Raw genomic sequence first — 18,850 nt, forward strand, 5'->3', positions numbered from 1 at the left:
TCCTGGGCCCAACAGTGCTGCACTGTGGGGTTGGTGTGTCCCACCCTGGGATACCCTTTAATGCTGGATGTTATTTTCCTGATGTGATAATTATTCCCAGGAAAATGTCTGTTTGGTAATCAGAAAGTCAAGTATACTGGGGAAAGGATTTGCAAAGTGACCCTGACTCCTGTTCAGCCAAAACCGTATTGCACTGCTCATGCAATCTGAAAAATCTTTAAAAGCGGTGTAAACTATCCCTTTTGCTGTTGGAGCATCTAATATAGGTTTAATGGGAATGGCACAACTCATATCCACTGACGAGGGTACACATTGGTAGCAGGAGACTTGGTGTTTAATAGTTCTCTCCATTTCAAACCTTGATTGAAGATGTTTCTCATTCACAAAGGCTAGGTCCAGACCTGAACTGTCTTAAACTCTGGGATTTCAGTTGTGGAAAAGGTTCTGGCTGAAATTCAGCCCTAAGAACACAGGATGTGTGTTGACTTTCTTGTCCCCCTTCTGTCACACAGCTGAACAACATAGATGTGAACGACCTTGTAGAAGGGGATGACCGAGCATTTGAGATCTGGCACGAACGGGAAGACTTGGTCCGCAAGTACCTCCTTCAGGCACGTACAGTGATTATCAAGAACTCCTGGGTGAAGGAGATCTGTGGCATACAGCAGCGGATCAACGAGCCTGTCTGGAGTGAGTATGGCCCAGGATAGCCCAAAACTCCTTGTTTTTTCTTGGGTGGTCTCCCTGATTCAGGGAGGAGATTAGCAAAAGAGGGAGAGAAACTATCTAGGGTCATCTGCCACCTCTTAAACCGAACTAGGGTTGGAGGTTTTCCTTTAATCACATCAAAGACTGCTGTAAATGACTCCTGTGACTTGACAGCACGCAATAAGCTTTAACTGGAATGATTATAGAAGTGTTAGGTCCTCCACCTGAGCTGGGGAAGGCACCTTTATCAGGATGGGACAGTGGTGTTGGAATCTCTCCATTTACCGTCGAGACAGCCAAGACTGTGTATAACTAAAGAGATTAAATTTACACAACAGAGGTCCCACAGGACCTGTACAGATTTTGAGGGAATACCAGAGCAAATGAGTAACTTTCTAATTACTCTTCAGTGTCTGTAACCCAAGTGTGGAAAACACAGGCGGATGAGCTGAGAAGAGCTGGCTATCCCTGGCTGTTTCAAGTGATGTGGATTGCCTTTGATGGAGGATCAAGAGTCAGAGGCTGAAGTGGTTGCTCAGCTCCCCTGTCTTCATATTCATACGTTTTTTTCAATAAGCAGAGGATGTTGTTTTCCAGCAAAACAGCCCAGAAAATGTGCATCACTGGAGAAAAGAAACACGTTACTGAAACTTCTAAAACACAAATTGCAGAGCTGGCACTAGAGATGCATTTGATCTGGCAGGGATTGCAAAAGGGTAGATGACCACAGAATTTGGTGACAAAGGCCCTGTCCCACTGCATGACGAGCACCAGACTCCGGTGGCAAAAACAGTCTCAGGACCTGACCTGGAGTCCTACTCATACCAGTATAAAGCCCCCTGTGACTTTGTTGGGTTCCGAATCCTCCACTCGACTTCTGGCTTACATTGCTGTATCTGGGCACATGGGTTTGCTTTGGATTTTTATCTTGTCATTCAGGCTGCTTTGTCCTCACTGTCATTTGCGATTCCACCAATCTTCTATCCACAAAATTTATCAGCAGGGACATTAGATTTTTATCGTCCGGGTATAAGCTAGAAATGTGTCCTTTACAGAATAAGGAAATTTGGCATCTTAAAATGCTGGAACAGAGTTGATTTTAGTGTATATACACTGAAAACAAGTCTGGGCATTTTATTTTTGTGCTTTTAGTGAGGTGTTCTAATGAGGAAGACTATGAGAATAATTTTGCATAGTTTCATATGGTAGTAATAAATTAAAAAAAAAAGTCCCTTAACAAAGCATAGATTTTATTGTATGGAGACCAACAGAATACTAGTTTGGATATCAAGGGTGCATTTTAATTGGGGAATTATCTTAACTGTGACAGCTGTGTGGTGTCTGAATAATAGATGTTCTTATTAAAATCATGGCCTAAAATGCTTCCAGATCAGCAACAAATCCTTTTTTTTTTTTTTTTATGGTCCATCTTTATAGCCAGCAACAGACATTTGACAGACTGAATTTAGTCTCAGATAATCCAGGACAGCATGTCACCTGGAAAGTCATTAGCTGCTAAAATTTTCTGTTCAGTTTTCCATTCTGAACCTCACAGGTTTGCAAAAATTGTCCCTATTCTTATCTTGCCTCGTAGCAGCCATCCTATGGAAAGAGCCCCCATCCTCTGGACTAACACGCTTATTCTGATGTTTCAGTACCTCCAGACTTTGAGGAAGAACTGGCAGATTGTACAGCTGAGCTGGGAGAGACAGTCAAGCTGGCTTGCAAAGTTATGGGAGCTCCCAAGCCATCTGTCAGCTGGTACAAAGGTATGAGCAGCAAGTCATGAAATGCATCCTCCAAATTTGTTGTCTGTCTGTATTGCTTTGTGCTAATTGGTTAGTGGGTAATCTAAAAGCTGACCACCTAGAGATACCCAAGTCTAGTCTTAAAGTTAGCTACTAAACAACCCAAGTAACGTAGATCTTCCTGTGAGCTAATATACCCTGCTTTTTCAGGTTTGCCTATTAGCCCGTATAAACCCACACCTTGTGGCAGTTAAATAACTTCTAGTAAATGAACAACTTGTTTGAACTAGTCCAGATGTTTCCATTGGAACAGGCTGCCCAGAGAGGTGGTGGAGTCACCATCCCTGGAAGTGTTCAAAAAACGGGTAGATGTGGCACTTGGGGACATGGTTTAGTCTAGTCTACCCTTAACTGGGTTAGTGTGGATTTGATTGTGTAGGTTAATGGTTGGACTGGGTGATCTTAAAGGTCTTTTCCAACCTAAACGATTCTATGATTCTATGATTCTATGTCATAGCACAGGCAGCTGTGCAGACATACTCTTTTCCCCAGCATTGCTGTGTTGCAGAGGAAACAGCTTTGCTCTAAGTTCACACCTTGTAAAGATCTGTTCTGCATGTTTACAGTCACTGTGGAAGTGTTCCTTTGGCTAGCAAATCAGAGCTATAACTGCACAGCACATATTCTGGGGGAATTTCACTTTTAAATGAGGATTGATGACGTATGAGGTCCCTCAACAGTGCTTTGCCCAGAGGATGTTTTGCAGAGAGCTGGAGGAAGATGAAGAGCTCATTCCTCAACTACCAACATCAGCTGCAATAAAGCAAACATAGCTCTCGGTCCTCTCAAGCCAAAAAGCTGGATGAAATTCCCAAGGAGATAACATAATTGATACTAAACTTTTTACAAAGAATTTTTTCCTCTTTATCTTTAAGATGGAAAGCCTGTGGAGGTGGATCCCCATCACATTATAATAGAAGATCCTGACGGTTCCTGCACATTGATCTTGGACAACCTAACAGGTGTTGACTCAGGACAGTACATGTGCTTTGCTTCCAGTCCTGCTGGAAATGCCAGTACCTTAGGAAAGATACTTGTTCAAGGTAAAGTCCTGCACAGATGCATTGTTTTAAAGGGGTTTGCTATGTAATACCTTAAACATGAATATTAAGACATTCCAGAAGTTCTGTATAACATCTACTAGATAATACTTTAAAAAACTTATTTGATGTACAGGTGTAGTCAATTGTTCTTAGGTTAAAAAAAATTGGTCTTTAGTATCTTGTTTGCAGACATCATGAGAATTATCTGGTCAGGGACACATCCTTCGTATCCGGTCATATTTCCGGCTACTAGCTACGTTCATCCTTGTTTTGCAGTGCCACCACGGTTTGTGAACAAGGTTAGAAATGCTTATTTTGTGGAGGGCGAAGATGCTCAGTTTACCTGTACTATCGAAGGAGCACCTAGGCCTCAAATCAGGTCAGTTCTTCAAGCCACACTGGAACAAAACCTGTTTTCCCATTTTGCATGGTCAGAAGAGTCTCCTGCACTTTCAAGGTTATGACCCTTTCTTCTCTGTGTCTTCCACCTTAAACCCATCCCAAAGCTGGCTCTTCCCAATCCCAACATTCCTGAGATTCTCAGCAATTTATTCTAGCTAGCAACTGAAAAGAAATACCTACAGGTAATAACTGCCATAGGACTGTATCAGATCTAATGCCCTGACAACATTTTATCGTTCCTTTATCCTCCCTCTCTTACACTTGAATTTATTTTATCAGCAACTAGTCTGGGGTATTCTGACAAAAAGCTCAGCATAGCTTTGCATGATTAGAAGCCCTTTTGCCTGCATGAGATTTTTTGAGAAGAATCTCATAAACCTGTGCAGTTCAGTATCCACGTGTGACCTACCCACCTGTAGACCCATCTTCCAGGATCCAAACTTTTGTCTAATGATTAATTCTTGAGTTGTTTGCCCACTGGTCTGATAGATGGATCAGTGAGCTGGGGACTTCTTGACACTGCATATTTTTTCCTGGCTTATACTCGGTGTTTTCCACATGCAGATGGTACAAAGATGGTCTACTGTTGAAAGACACGAGTAAATACCAGACTTTCAGTGAACCACGGAGTGGCATAATAGTCCTGGTGGTCAAGAACCCTTCCAATGAAGATATGGGACACTATGAATGTGAGGTAAGTTCGGAGAGATTTCAAGATCTGCTGTCTGACATGACACAGGTAGAGGAAAATTCATTTTACAGGGAGAGATCCATTGCATGAGAATAGTGACTGAGTAATTGCTGCCGCCTGCCATATCAAAAAAGTTTATACAAATTGTGAATATCGAAAAGCTTCAGACTATTCTGACCTTAGAGTTTGGTGGTTCAAATAATAATAATTGAGTGAGCTTGTTCTGTAGCTTAAATTCAGATCCAGATCTCTAGAGGTATATCTTACAAAGTTTAGGACCGTTCTGATGTGACGTTTTGTTTCTGGACCATCTTTAAATTAAAACAGATTCATGCCACTACAAAGACATCCAAAGCCACAAGAAAGAAATTAAATCTAAATGGACATGTAAACCATTCAAATTCCTGTTTATTTAGCAAGCATACGTGGAAGTATCTAATAAATTAAAATAAATGTGCTGTAAAATATTTTCTAAAAATTAGTCATAGCCTATGCATTCATTGTAATAAAATAGTAATAAGCTCTCAGGGCTCAGCAATAAAAAGAGAATTGACCTTGATTTAGGAAATTAGCATCGTCCAGGTGACCCATGGTAAACAGTTCAGCTCACAGCAACTTCACAGTTATTCCACAGAAATTTTTAGGAAGTTTGATATAATTTAACGACTTCTACTAGAATTTTAGCAAAATCACATTACCTTGCATTTCCCATTAGCTAAGATCCCAAGGTCCAGTATTCCCTTGGCTGAGTAAGATTCAGTTGATTAATGGATGATAAACAAACCAACCTCTTTACCACTTAAACGCCATACAGCAGGAATCTGTGCCTGTTGGTAGAGACAGAGCTACCTCAGGACCAAGTCACAGGCTGCACAGCAAACTGCAAATAACTAAGTTAGCTGATGTGCCCTAACTTGTCTGTGCAAGTGTCAATGAGATGGGGGAGAGAATCGGAAGAGTAAGAGTGAGAAACACTCCTGGGGTGAGATAAGAACAGTTTAATAATTGAAATAAAGTAAAGTAAAATAGTAGGATAGTAGTAATAATAACAATATAATAATAATAATAATAGTATACAAAGCAAGTGATGCCCAATGCAATTGCTCACCACCCACCGACTGATGCCCAGACAGTTCCCGAGCAGCGATCGCTGCTCCCTGGCCAGCTCCCCCCAGTTTCTATACTGCCCATGACGTCATATGGTATGGAATAGCCCTTGGGGCAGTTTGGGTCAGCTGGCCTGGCTGTGCCCCCTCCCAGTTTCTTGTGCCCCTGGCAGAGCATGGGAAGCTGAAAAGTCCTTGACTGGCATAAGCAGTGCTGAGCAACAACTAAACCATCAGCGTGTTATCAGCATTCTCCTCATCCTAAATCCAAAACACAGCGCTATGCCAGCTACTAGGAAGAAAATTAACTCTATCCCAGCCGAAACCAGGACAGTGAGTCATTTGTGGTAAAATATTATTATGAACTCTACTGAGCAGCAATGTGTTCATACAAGCTCTTGCTCAGGTTTGGGGTCACATCTTCACCTGTTTCTGTTGTCATGTAATTGCAATGAATTTGTAATGTAGTATAGGAAGGGTTTATTATATGAAAACGTCCTGTGTTTCATTTGATACTGCATGATTTTCTTTAGCTGGTGAACAGATTAGGGTCTGCAAAAAGTGGAGCAGAACTTTACCACCACAGTGCTGCAGCCCTGACCCAGGAGAGGAGAGGAGACCAAGCCATTACCATAGAAGGTATGATCCCTGACCAGCTCCGTAAGTATGTCAGTGAGTTACTCTAAAACCATCTCATTGAGGATCGAATACATTTGCCATCTTATCCATGTTGATTGTTGGTGTATGCGTATCTGTATGTCTACCAAGATGTGCATGGGTATACTGCAGCTCAGCTCTATACCCATCACCATCTGTTGATTTCCAAACCTGGCAAATCAACTTCATCATATAATGTTCATAAATGCATTATATGAAAAAGGAGGAGCAAATGAGGGGTATGTCACACCACCACTAGTGCAATAAAAATGTTTCTATTCCTGTTGGAATACTAGAAAATGTGTGTCAGCCTGGCAGAACAGGAGTTACATGCCACTGAGAAAAAAGAGGGGCCAGTAAGTAAAGCTGCAGGCATATTGTGATCATTTCTGAAATACCATTGAAGACCACCCAGAATGACTGAGAAAGCAGAACTGACAGCAGCACATCCTGAGCAATATTAGTTCATCCAGTATCTAGGACTGTTCAGGTATTACACACCACATAGTCATAGAGGCTATTCCTTTTTTTTTCTGCATATTTCACCCGAATTGGTAGGGTGATATGGACTGAGTTTAAATCCATCCAAAACCACATCTCTTAACATCTTTAGGATATACTGCCTAAAGTTACCTTCTTATCAAAGGGATTTCCACAAGCAGTGTGTTAGATATGCTTGCTATAAACCCATCACAAGGGAGTTTAAATCAGCAGCTACATCTGCATAAGGAACATTTCCTGGTGTAGGAAATTGGTTCTTTGTACATCTTAGAAGGGCCCTTGGCTGGCTGAGCATGGGCCAGCCAGTGCTGCCTCTCTTGAGCAGTTTCCAGCAGTGGTTCAGGAGATAATATAGCCAAAGGACCATTTATAATAGATAATAGATAGCTTACTGGTTTGGAGGGTAAGAGAGAGGACCAAGATCGGCATAGGCCATTCCATGGCAGTGAACCTTGGTGTCAGAGAGTTGTCCCAGACATGGTTAGTGGAGACATGGCCAACAAAAGCCCAAGGTTTGCTAACAGCTGTAGGACCTTCTTTCCTCATCTTCAGTGTTTTCACATTGTCTTGTGATAATAACAGGGGTTCAAGTGTGCTTTTGACAGGGGATAATTGTTATTATCAACATTCAAGTGAGAGCCATCAAATACAAAGGCATTCTGACTCAAGAAGCTGCTGAGCAGCAAATGACTGGAGTTTAGAGAAATATTCAGGGAAAATGGTATTCCACTTGTATTTTTTTCATCATTTTCCGTAGGCTTCTGCTGTTGGCCCTGTCTGAGACAGGGTCCTGGTCTGGATGGACCTTTAGGCCAGTCCTCTGTAGACACTAATGTATTATTATGTTAAGAGGATTCAGACACAACAGGCTGTTAAGATTAGTATCCTGATCTATGTACTTGCTTGTCTTGGTTTTATGCTTGCTTTCTTTGTAGTCCTTTTCCAGAGTACCATCAAATCATTCAAAATCATTACAGGGAGAATGGTGTTAGTAGCAGAGCAACACTATAATTGTTTCAGCAGAATAAACCTTGAAGTACTTGAATGCTTTGTCTTTGCTAAGCCCTACAGAGAGAAAAAGAAGTTGTATGCAGGATGTAGAGGAACACAAACAAATCATTGTTAGGGTGGCACATCTTGATGAAGTTCCCTCGTACCAAGGCAGAAGTTATAAAAACAAACAAAGGCTGTAGAACAGTGGTAGGAGCATTGTTCAGCTCTTGGGGTTGCAAATGTATATGTTCAGCCCCTAATTACTCATGTGCTGTAATTCCCGCAGTCATAAATAAAAAATTTCATGAGCTGGGTTGAAGAAATGTAACTGGAGTTTGCCTGGAAGCTTCAGAAATGTTTTGAAATAGTTTTTGATCCAAGATGTGCAATTACTTGAACTCGGTAATAGGGAAAGAAATAGATCCCTGAGTCACCTCCAGGGAGAAAGAGCGAGCGAGCTGCTTCAGAACAATGGAGCAAAGAGCAGGGTCATCCATGGAGCAAGAGGATTATTCTGAGCAGAATCGCATCAGGGATGCAGTTGGCATAATGCACTTGACTGAGGAGGGAATTCGTTGCTTTCTTGAGAATCAATAACCAGCCTTGAACTACCTATGGAAAAATCAGGCTCATCTGGCAAAGAACTGGAGGACGGATGGATCTCATGAAGGCTTTCTCTTTCCATCCTTAGAATTATTTGTAACTTCACCAAGAGGACAACATTACTGCTGTGTGGTGCTATTACAACAGAAAATAGATACTGTGTCTGTTTCCTAGCTCACCTGCACAGTGGGTCTAAGTTTTACCCAATTTATCGTTGGTTCTGCGAAATTACTATTGTCAGAGTCTTCTGAGGCACCCAAGGGCCTTTAGTTGCAACTATTTTAGTTTTCATCCTCCTGCCTTTCTGTACTGTTTATTATATTGAACCAAACCTACTGTCACAATTTGGGATACCATTAGTACAGTGGTTTACGAGCCCTGACCCGCAGTCAGTGATGGTCCACAGTCTAACACCATGGGTCTCAAAAATGAGCTTCTTGTCATTAGGTTTAAATTCACACTATGGGGATTTGCTGGTCCATTGGAAGGACCAAATCCAAAAAGGATGGAAACCACTGGACTAAGGGGTCCCCTTACGAGCACCCACAGCTTGGGCTGCAAGGCTGAAATGCTGAGTGCTGCCTTCAGCTACACCTGGTCGCTGCACTGAAGTCAATGGAGAGCTGCTTTAAAAATCCCTTTTCTGTGGATATTGGAAGAATTGTAGACACTTAAAAAAAAGTGTGACCAAAAGAAGATCTTTCTTTTTGACCTCAAGTTGACGGTCTGCTTTGCACCTTGCTGCTTAACCTACGTTGCAGATCTGGGCTGATGTGCTCTGGCATCCCTTTTTAACATGTTACTGTTGTGATTCGTTCATCCCAGGCTCACTAACTTGTTCATTTTTTAAGAAAAACAAAGCCCAGTGTTTTTGAAAGGTGTTGCATTCTCACCTGAGCGGGCAGGTCCAGGACATACAATGAGATAGCTGATTGCAGGGGAAGGAATCAGCCACACAAGCGGAGACAAGTAAAACCATAAAGAAAAAGAGCTGGTGCAGTTACAGCCAGGCAACACGAATCTCTTCATTGTCTTGCCTTAGATCTCATGCAGAGCTTTGGGCAAGTCATTTAGTGGCTGTGTTTGGTAATACCCACCTTGCAGGGAAAAGCTAAAAATTGAGGTGCTCAGACTGAAGATTGCTTTAAAACAGAGAAGAGCTTTAGATCTCTTCGTGCTATCCTTTTACTGAAGAAATAGGGGATAGGATTTTGTCCCCCTGACCTTTCTGAAGTGCCCTGGCTGGGGTGATGGTTAGGATATTTATGTTGTTATTTTTATTCTGTTGTCATCATCGGTTAGTCTCGGTTTTGGGCTGGCCACGTGGTTTTCACTGCAAATTCAAGAGAGCACAATCTGCCTTTACAGCCATCTCAGTCGCTGCAGAAGTGGAGCCTTTTTTATTTTAGAGAGAGTGCAAAACACTTGCATTTCATTCACACAATTTAGGAAAGAGTGTTGTGTCCATGAACTGCTCATTTTAAGATTAGCTTTAGCAGTTCACGTCAGATTTGTGTATCCCCTGTTGCAGATTAATGGCCTAAGCGTAGCAGAATTGGGGTGAAAGTAGAGCAGTGCTCCCGTGGTTTATTGCAGCAGTGTGTACTGTGCAGGAAAAATAGGTTTATGCTTCTGTGAGTGGAGAAAGCAGACTTAAAGCTTGTAATAAAGGCCAGAAACCACCTTTCATCCATTCAGAGCAACAAGAACTGACTTATCCTAAATGTTTCATCACTTGTAAGTCAATGATTTAACGTATTAACCAAAGAGGAGTCTAGTCCTATAGAAGCACTGGCTGATCCTAATGCTTACAGCTTTTAACCTGCTTATCAGGGGCTCCTGCTTTGCAAAGCTGTTTTCCTAAAATGCTATTGAACAAGTTGAAATGATAAATCCGGTGCTAAACCGGATGCAGAATATTTTCCTCTCGGGGGGGAAAAACAAAACAAAACAAATTCTCTCATCCTACTTTCATGTGGTTCTATCCTTCGTATAGGGTTGCTTAAATCCTCCCTCACACCTCGGACAGCACATATACAATTGATCTGTCATGCACTAAACTGCAAGTCATCAGGACCCATGTACTCTGTGCCATTTACAGCTTTCTCATCCCAGGCTTGCTGAACTTTTGAATACTGATTCCCTTTGACATCTGCCACACATAGAAATATTGCAGTGCTGTCATTTGGGAGGACTGCAACAACAGGCGTTGATAGAGTGGACATTAAAGAGACTTCCTCTTATAGACATTGGGGGATTTCATTAAGTACATATTTAATTATCATATAAATACAGTTGTTATAATAACTGTATAAACCATCTATCTTTAGGTGTATAATCAAATTAATTAATCCCTCTTTACATCAGAACTGATACTCTTGCTGCTTATGGATTAATCTCATGATATTATTTGATGAGATTTTCTAAAGTTATGTAAACATGGCACAATATTGATTTAAGGGTTTAAAAATTCCACGGAAAATTTCTAACCTGGGTGCAGTAAATTGTTTGAGCACTCAGTTCATCCTCCATCATTGTATAATTATCATTCCACCATTTAAAAAAGGTTTTGAGTTATTTAAAACATATTAATTACGGATAGGTAAATGGTTATATTGTAACTGTGTTCAGAGATAAACATTTGAAAGGAATTTTGCTCCTTAATTACCCAGTACACTATAAACTCTAATTTACAAACAGATTTCTTTTAAACCCACCTAATTCTGCAGTAACTCCTTTGACTCTATCGGAAATTATTCCAGATTTTTACATGCATAGATGAGACGAGGCTCTGCAAAGAAAACATACAGCTCTTGGTCAGGTATCAACATCAACATTTGCACAAAATTCTTTTTTATTATGGTGGGATTTGTTGTTTCACCTAGCTGCAGAAGAGAGCCCGTGAAAGTTAAGTGGAAGGAAAATTAGGTTAAACTATTCCATCTAATATTGTAAGTGTATTTTTAATTTTCAGTCGGTGCAGTTTTAGGACACTATTGAAAACATCAGCACTAATCATAAGTTGTTAAACAAATAACACAGACACTACAAGTTCCCTGGGCAAGAACCGTTTGGGATTTTATAGACGTATTTTTAAGTTGCAGTTCACTTTCAATTGTACCAACTGAAAATTACCAGAGCTTATTTATTATAGGCTGGCTGGAAGATTGCAAACCAATTGCTGGAAAAATTACTTTGAGATTAAATTAAGGGGTTTTTTTAGAAACTTTACTAGTTTATTAAATAAAAAGTGGAGCTTGCTGTTGTTTTTTCTACATCTCAGATAGGTTCAGCAGTTCAAAGTGTGTTCAAAACAGTCTGGTTTAAAGTGTCTTAATTTTATTCATATTCCAACAGATAGGATGGGAACCTGCTGAAAATCTCTATTAGCTCTTCAAATGGTGTCTTTCTTATTTTTAAAAATGTCAATTTTAAGAAATATTTACAAAATCATTAAATCATTACTACTGTTTTGATCTTGATATGCATCAACAGCTTCTAGTTTGTTATGGGACAAAGGTGAGGAAGAATTGCAAATTATAGCAAAAAAGAGATGGAGTAGACATAGGTGTGTTCCAGGGCTCTCCTGGCGTTCCTAGGGTTTTGTTTTTTTTTTTTGATGCTGATTTTCTGTACTGATGATAATGATTTTAGTTTTCATTGTTATCCGCTTGGATTTTGCATCTAGTCCACAAAAGCTTGGAAACTGTTCAGTGTTTGGGGAAATTCTTTTTCTAGTAAGTGAAATCACAGATTAAAGAATTTCAGCTGTCAAGGATTTTCCAGATCAAGGCATTTTCAGGTTTCTCACACCATCACTACCTTCTTATAGGGGAAAACAAAAAACAAACAAACAAAAAAACCCCAAACCAAAAAAAAAAAGACCTTGTTTTCTAGCTTTGACCTGCCAAACAAAAATGTCAGAATCTCATGGTAGAATAAAGAGATTTTGCAATATTGTTCTCCACAAAATACTTAATTTCAAAGCTAAATAATTCACTGTTCAGAGAGTACTCTGACTGTTCATTCTTGGTCAGAAACACTAAATATGATGCTGGAAATAACCACAGAAAGCATGGATGGGATGGTACAGTTGTTTTTTTCACTCCAGTTTATTTTGATTAACTGAGCAAAGTTAATTTAATCATTTCAGCTTTTGCCTTTCTTTAACCCCATGCTGTTCATACTGTTTTCTTTGTAGTCACTGAACAAGAGACTAAAGTGCCCAAGAAAACCATCATCATGTAAGTGCTGATTTTTTTTTTTTTTTGTAACATTTGTGTTTTGCCTTGCTGCCTATGCATGATCCAATAACAAGCTTGTGTTTATTGGCCATGCAAGAGTGTTCATTCCCATCCCACCAATCTCATGGTATTCTGTGCTATGCAAAGTGACCACCTGAAAAAAAATCTTACTATCCCTTTTAAAAAATAGCAGCACTGGTGTTAGACACAGCCTGGGTCAGTTTTTTAATAGTATAATGTGTGAAAAAATTCCATTGGATACTGCTGGAGTTGCACAAGAGCTCAAGAAAGTAGTCTGACTCTCAGTGTTGAAAAGAAACCAGCTTTGAGAACTGGCTACTTGAAAAAAATGTACAAATATAACAAGTACTTCATAGCTTACAGTGATTTCTTCTGGCTTTCTGTTTTAAATTCTTCAGGAAAGTCTTTTATGATGAAGCAGAAGGAAGATACACATTTTTATACCCTTCTGTCTCTATATTTCTAACATTACATTTTTTCCTGATAGTTACCTGGGCTTTTTGGATACTTTGAGCCTGGTTTATATTGGGTGTCTATAACAGATAAAGATTAATTGCAGCAAAAAGCAGTACTTTCTTAGTCATATGTAGACCAGAAGCTCATCAGCCATTAAAATCTTAAAGTATCTTCTTGTTGTTAAGTATCCTAAACAAATACATAATAAAATTGTTTCATGTGCTGGAAGGGGGACATTGTCCTTCTGTGGTAAGCCTTCAAGTATTCCAAGTATTGGAGTACCTCCAAGCTATTGAAATCATGTCCTAATGATAGTAGGTAACAATACAATGGATATTTTGGGGAAATGCATTCCCTTAAGAGTTGTAATATTGCTAAATCAGTCCTTGACTTGGACATGATGCTAAAGTTGACTTTTTTTACTTTCATTAGATGGTGAGGAGGATGGGTGAAATGACAGCTAAAATACTGTTAAGAATTGCTTACCTTTTATGTCTTTTATTATTTTCTATGATGACTATTAGTTACAATCCATGCACTTAGCCCATTTGGAGGCAGTGGCCTATAAGAAGACATGTCCCCCCTCCTAGCAGCTTCCACCGTGAATAGGCAAAAAGCAGACAGGAGAGGCAGGAAGCGTTCTGCCTTTGCCCCTCTTCAGCATGTCAGTTCAGTGAACACTTCCAGTCATTAGACCTTTTTACCCTGCAAAGCCCAGAAAATGAAGGTGTTTCTGCCTGTACCGTCTCAAGGACCAGGGTTCAGATACCAGTGGGGTAGCTAAACAAAGAAATAATTTTTTATATCATGTTCAGAAACATTCTGAGGAAGTTACGAGCAGGAAGGGATCACTCAGAGACAGACCATGTCTAAAGCTTAGTAAATGTCATCTTTCTACAACCAAAGGAGGTTGGTACATTTATGAGTGAACAACAAGAATTCACCTCCTTTTGCTAGCAGATGCAGTCATGAACTCATTAGAGTGGACCTCGGCTGGAAATGGGATAGTGATGGGGTAAAGTTTGGGCACATTCCAGCTCTCCTTAATGTGTAGTGAGCTGAGGAACAGAAGCGGCTTTGAAACTGCTAGCAGAAAATAACAGATAATTTAGAGATGGGATTGAACAATGTCTGTATATGCAAATCCCAAACCCCAAAAAGCATTTTAACTTTGCAATGTAGAGCAAAGTCTCGTGCAAGCACACATGGATTCATTCTCATCTTTATCTAAAATTATTTAGTTTTGTGCAATTCAGAAAGGCACCATGGCCATTATGAAGGCTCTGCATAGACCTTAAAGCTCTATAGTAAAACTATAGAAAACTTGGGGGAAAGAGTAAAGGAGTGGAAATGAGAAGTAGAAGAGAGGGTGCTCTGGAAGAAATGAAATCTCACTGTAGCTGATCCATTCCTGGACTTCACCGCATCCTCAAAGGGAGAGATTGATGGTGGAAAGAAATCTGATCTCCATAGGAGGAGTCAATACCAGACTCCAAAAACGAGACCAATAGATGAGAAAGGCTACAATATATCTAAAAGGATTAGTCTTCTCTGATTGTTAGACAAATGCAATAGGAGAAACGGGCTCTCCTTTCACAAGGCATCCTTCCACCCTTCTCTGTATCTCAGTGCAAAGCCAGAGCAGAGACGGCAGGAGAGCAGAGCTGGTGACTTTCAGCCCTATGTGGCTGTGACTAGAGGCTGGCGAGGAGAAAGAGAGAAATGAAAAAGCTATTGTCTTGATTGATAATCCCAGTTCAGACCATTGTCGTTACCCTTCAGTTAATTATTTTTTTTATCCCATTGCTTGGAGGTAGGGACAGAATCTCAACACAGACACAAAATCAGCTTTGCCTGTTAGTTCCACTGGACCAGCTGCCTCCACCGTAGACCATTAGCTTCCTTGTGCTTGCAAAGCAAACGGTCTTTCCTTTAAGATTTTCCATGTAAGAAATGCCACTGAAAAATCTGCAGGAAAAACTGCATATTAATTCTATAAATTAAGAGCACTGAAGTCTGGGTTTAGGTGTTCCTGTCACCAGATTTTAAAGCTATTTGATCCAATTACATCTGTAGCTCATTTAAATCAAAGTTTGCCCTGGCATGAGCGCAGAAGATTGTTTTGACACAAGCTGTATATTTATACAGGGATGCTGAGAAGTTCCAACTGCTTTGGGTATGTCAAAAAATCTAAAATAAAGCCAGCAGAAATATTCTGAGAAATTATAATCATGCATCCCAGACTGGTTTGGTACTCCTATGTCAATTGGTGGTAGTAGGATCAGGCTGTGTCTGCAAAAATGATATTATGAAGAGTAAAAATAAATACATTTTGGCATCGATGACTTGTGCAGCAAATGTTCTAACTTTCTTTTCCTGGCCTCCAAATGCTTAATGGCCTTTCAATGTAACCGTTTTGCATGTGAAAATGCAGGTCTCTGGTCTCAAAAGAGACTTTAATAAACAAAATAGAGATATGTTACATTTATTAAAAAAGAGGAAGCTGCTGACCCTACTGTAATAAGGGGCATTTTGCCAGTGAGTTTGATGAAGCCAGGATTTTAGCCAAGGATACTCAGGAAAAGGATAAACTCCTTGAGTATTTAAAATCTTTGGGTAAAACTGCTATATGTGTCCAAAGTAGCATAGTAGGTGGTCAACAGAAGCACATGAAATATAGCAGCATCCAGAAGAACATTTCTCAGCTGGACATACTCGTCGTGTATTCATGCACTCAAGGGAGGTTAATGGAGCTAGGATCCACCTGGGGGAAGGGCACTGAGATTTTCCCTGGATCGAAAAGTAAGTGGAGATGGGCATGTGGGTGTGTGCGTTGCGTGTGTATCCCTTCCAAAATGACACGCTTCACCAAAAGCTGGAGTGCTCACAAAACTAACCCCACTGTAGCACCTTGACCATCAATGGCATGTGCTGATGGAGTGTGGCTCCCTGAAAAGTTTCGTCTTCCTGCCAACTCCATTTCAACCCTTTCTGTCATCAGAGAGGAAACGATAACGACTGTGGTGAAGAGCCCAAGACAAAGGGGAAGGGTTTCTCCTGCACGTTCTTCTTCAGGTCATTCGCCTTCCCGCTCCCCAAGAGCAGAGCCAACTCCGGAGCCAGTTTATGTTTCAAAGATCAGGCAGCCCGTCCACAGACATGAGCAGGAGGCAACACCAAAGTCTGCTGTTCCCATGCTTTATGTCACAGAACCAGAGGACAGGCAAGGAGCAGCAGCTAGAGATGTCGTCATAGAGACCAAGGTGGAAGAGAAAAAGCCCAAATGGTTTGAAGTGGAAGAAATAATTGAATACAAGGTGAAAAAAACACCAAAACCTGCAAGGAAAAGAGGCTCTTCCCCAGCAAAACAAGAAAAAGATGACTCGGAGGTGTTAACATTCACTTTTCCCAGCTCAAGGCCTAGGCGTTCCCCAGAAGATGATCCAAACACAAACAACTCCAACAATAAATTGGTGGAACAGTCAAAATCTTTGCCTAATGACAGTCTCTCTGAAGCTGATATCCAGCCCCTGGCGTATGCAACCGAGCAGGAAGGACCTCAAGTCAGCAACGAAGACAGAAGCTCCCCATGTGGGTCTGAACAACTAGGAAATAATTCATTTATGGATTATGGAACCGAAGGAAAGAGCTTCCCACAGGAAACAAGTGCTCACTACGGGTCAGACGTCGCTTCCCCACTGCTTGCCTGCGGGGGTGAGCCTTTGATCTTCAGTTTTGAGACAGCTGCTGCAGACCAGCATGAACTTCTGTTCTCACCAGAGAGTCCAGAGGTTACAGAGGAGGCAGATGAATTGGACATATCTTGGCCTGTTGAAGAGGGGGTACCTGAAGTAATACAAGAAGTCTTTCCAGAAGAGGATAATGTCATTATAGTTGATGAACCAGAGGAACTACAGACAGATGACATTAGCACCCGGGATCGCAAAATCTTAACCCACAATGGCAAAGTATTAACTTTGGAGGATCTTGAAGATTATGTTCCTGAAGAAGGTGAGACCTACGGGTGTGATGATCAGAACCATACAGCAGACAAACCCTGCGAGATCTCTGTGCTCCAGACAGAGATTAACGAGCCAATGATTGGGAAGCCAGTGCTGCTGAACCTGGGGAGACCTGTGGTGTCCGAGCCCAGGCAAAGATTTTTCAGCCAGTTTGAGGAGCCCATTCCCGGGAGCATGTTCGTGTCAGCATCTAGAGTAACCGGTGTGCAGTCTGTAGGCCCCTCAAACATCTCTTTCCATGTGAGTGATACCCGTGTGTCAGTGACGCCTGGACTGCATGCACCAACAGCAGCAGCTTCTCCTGGTCCCTCCTTCACAGTGAAACCATCTTTCTGCACTGAAGTCCAGCTCTCACCAGACAATGGACAGTCAAGCTTTAAAACTGAAGTTTCCACAAGAACCCTCAGCTATGGGACTGTTGGCGAGCCTGTTACCTTGCACATCAGCACAGAAGACCTCTCCCAAAGCTGAGTAGACAAGCACAATTTTCAACACAAAAGAAAGCAGCGTTTTAGAAAAAAACTAATCAAAATTGTTGTAGGCGAGGGGAATTGGTGGCAAAGATTGCAAGGCAACATGTATAAGGGAATACCTTTGAGGAAAATATATTTAAATATGATATGTTGAGCTTTTTCAGTCTTAAAGGGAACATGTCTGTCAGAACAGTATGTAATTTTAAAAGTTTTGATCAAGGTGAACATATATCATTCCATAGTGGAGCAGTGATGATAGGTTTAGGAAAAGCCTGATTCTCCTGCCTATGACAGAAATATAAACAAATAAGTGCATTTTTGTCCATGAACTTAAAAATTATTTCAAGTGCCAATTTGTAAATTATGGTGTGGCAAGAAGGTGAAAATATCTAAGTAAAGTATCTAAGCTTTTCAGCATCCTTCAGCAGCCCAAGATAGGACGACTGGTTCCAGCTAAAGCAATCTCCTGTCACTGTGTGTGCCCAAAGGTCATGAAGCTTCACGCTGCTTTGACTCTGCTGTGCACTCTTGACACCAATTAGCTCTGTCAGAATTTCTTCACAAACCTTTCAACATGCACATTCTGGTTACATTATTTGAAACTTCTGACACAGAATGAAACATATAGAAAATATTGCTTTTACTAGGGATGCAAAGGGCTGCTCAGGCCTTTTGATTGAAATCCTCATTTGACTCAAGTCAAGGGTGAAAGTCCCGCTGACTTGAGGAAGCAAGGATTTCGTTGTTCCCTTCTGCGTTGAGTAAAAAAAAGACCATCTTTTTTAAATGACTGCTATTATCAAGTCCACTTCCTAGTTGTCTAAAGATGTAGGTTTTCTTATTCTGTATTCTAGTGTAGTGGATTTATAAACCATATATTTTAAAACATAGATATACCTAACGTGCACTGTAAGATTAAAGTGCTGCACAAAATTACTTCTGCATCTATAATCAAACACTAACACATACAAAGAACCACAAATGTGGACTTTGTCAATAAATATTACTGGAAGAATATTTGGTCTCCTGTACATGCCAGTGGTGAAACACTACCGTTAACAGGTTGATGGATAATGTCTCTTATATGTGTTAAGAGGATTTCACCACTGAGCTACAGCAAAG

General features: G+C 40.7%; 1 protein-coding gene across 1 annotated transcript in view; it reads left to right on the forward strand.

The window, feature by feature from the left end:
* Window positions 1-18,850, forward strand: part of OBSCN (obscurin, cytoskeletal calmodulin and titin-interacting RhoGEF) — a 190,216-nt gene that overhangs the window by 141,621 nt on the left and 29,745 nt on the right. Inside the window, exons 91-96 of the mRNA XM_075704703.1 lie at window positions 513-690; window positions 2,364-2,477; window positions 3,392-3,559; window positions 3,836-3,938; window positions 4,526-4,655; window positions 6,292-6,397. Coding sequence (XP_075560818.1) covers window positions 513-690; window positions 2,364-2,477; window positions 3,392-3,559; window positions 3,836-3,938; window positions 4,526-4,655; window positions 6,292-6,397 — 799 coding nt within the window. The remainder of the gene's footprint in view (window positions 1-512; window positions 691-2,363; window positions 2,478-3,391; window positions 3,560-3,835; window positions 3,939-4,525; window positions 4,656-6,291; window positions 6,398-18,850) is intronic.

The sequence above is a fragment of the Pelecanus crispus genome, chromosome 2 (assembly GCF_030463565.1).
Source record: "Pelecanus crispus isolate bPelCri1 chromosome 2, bPelCri1.pri, whole genome shotgun sequence".
NCBI classification, from domain to species: Eukaryota; Metazoa; Chordata; class Aves; order Pelecaniformes; family Pelecanidae; genus Pelecanus; species Pelecanus crispus.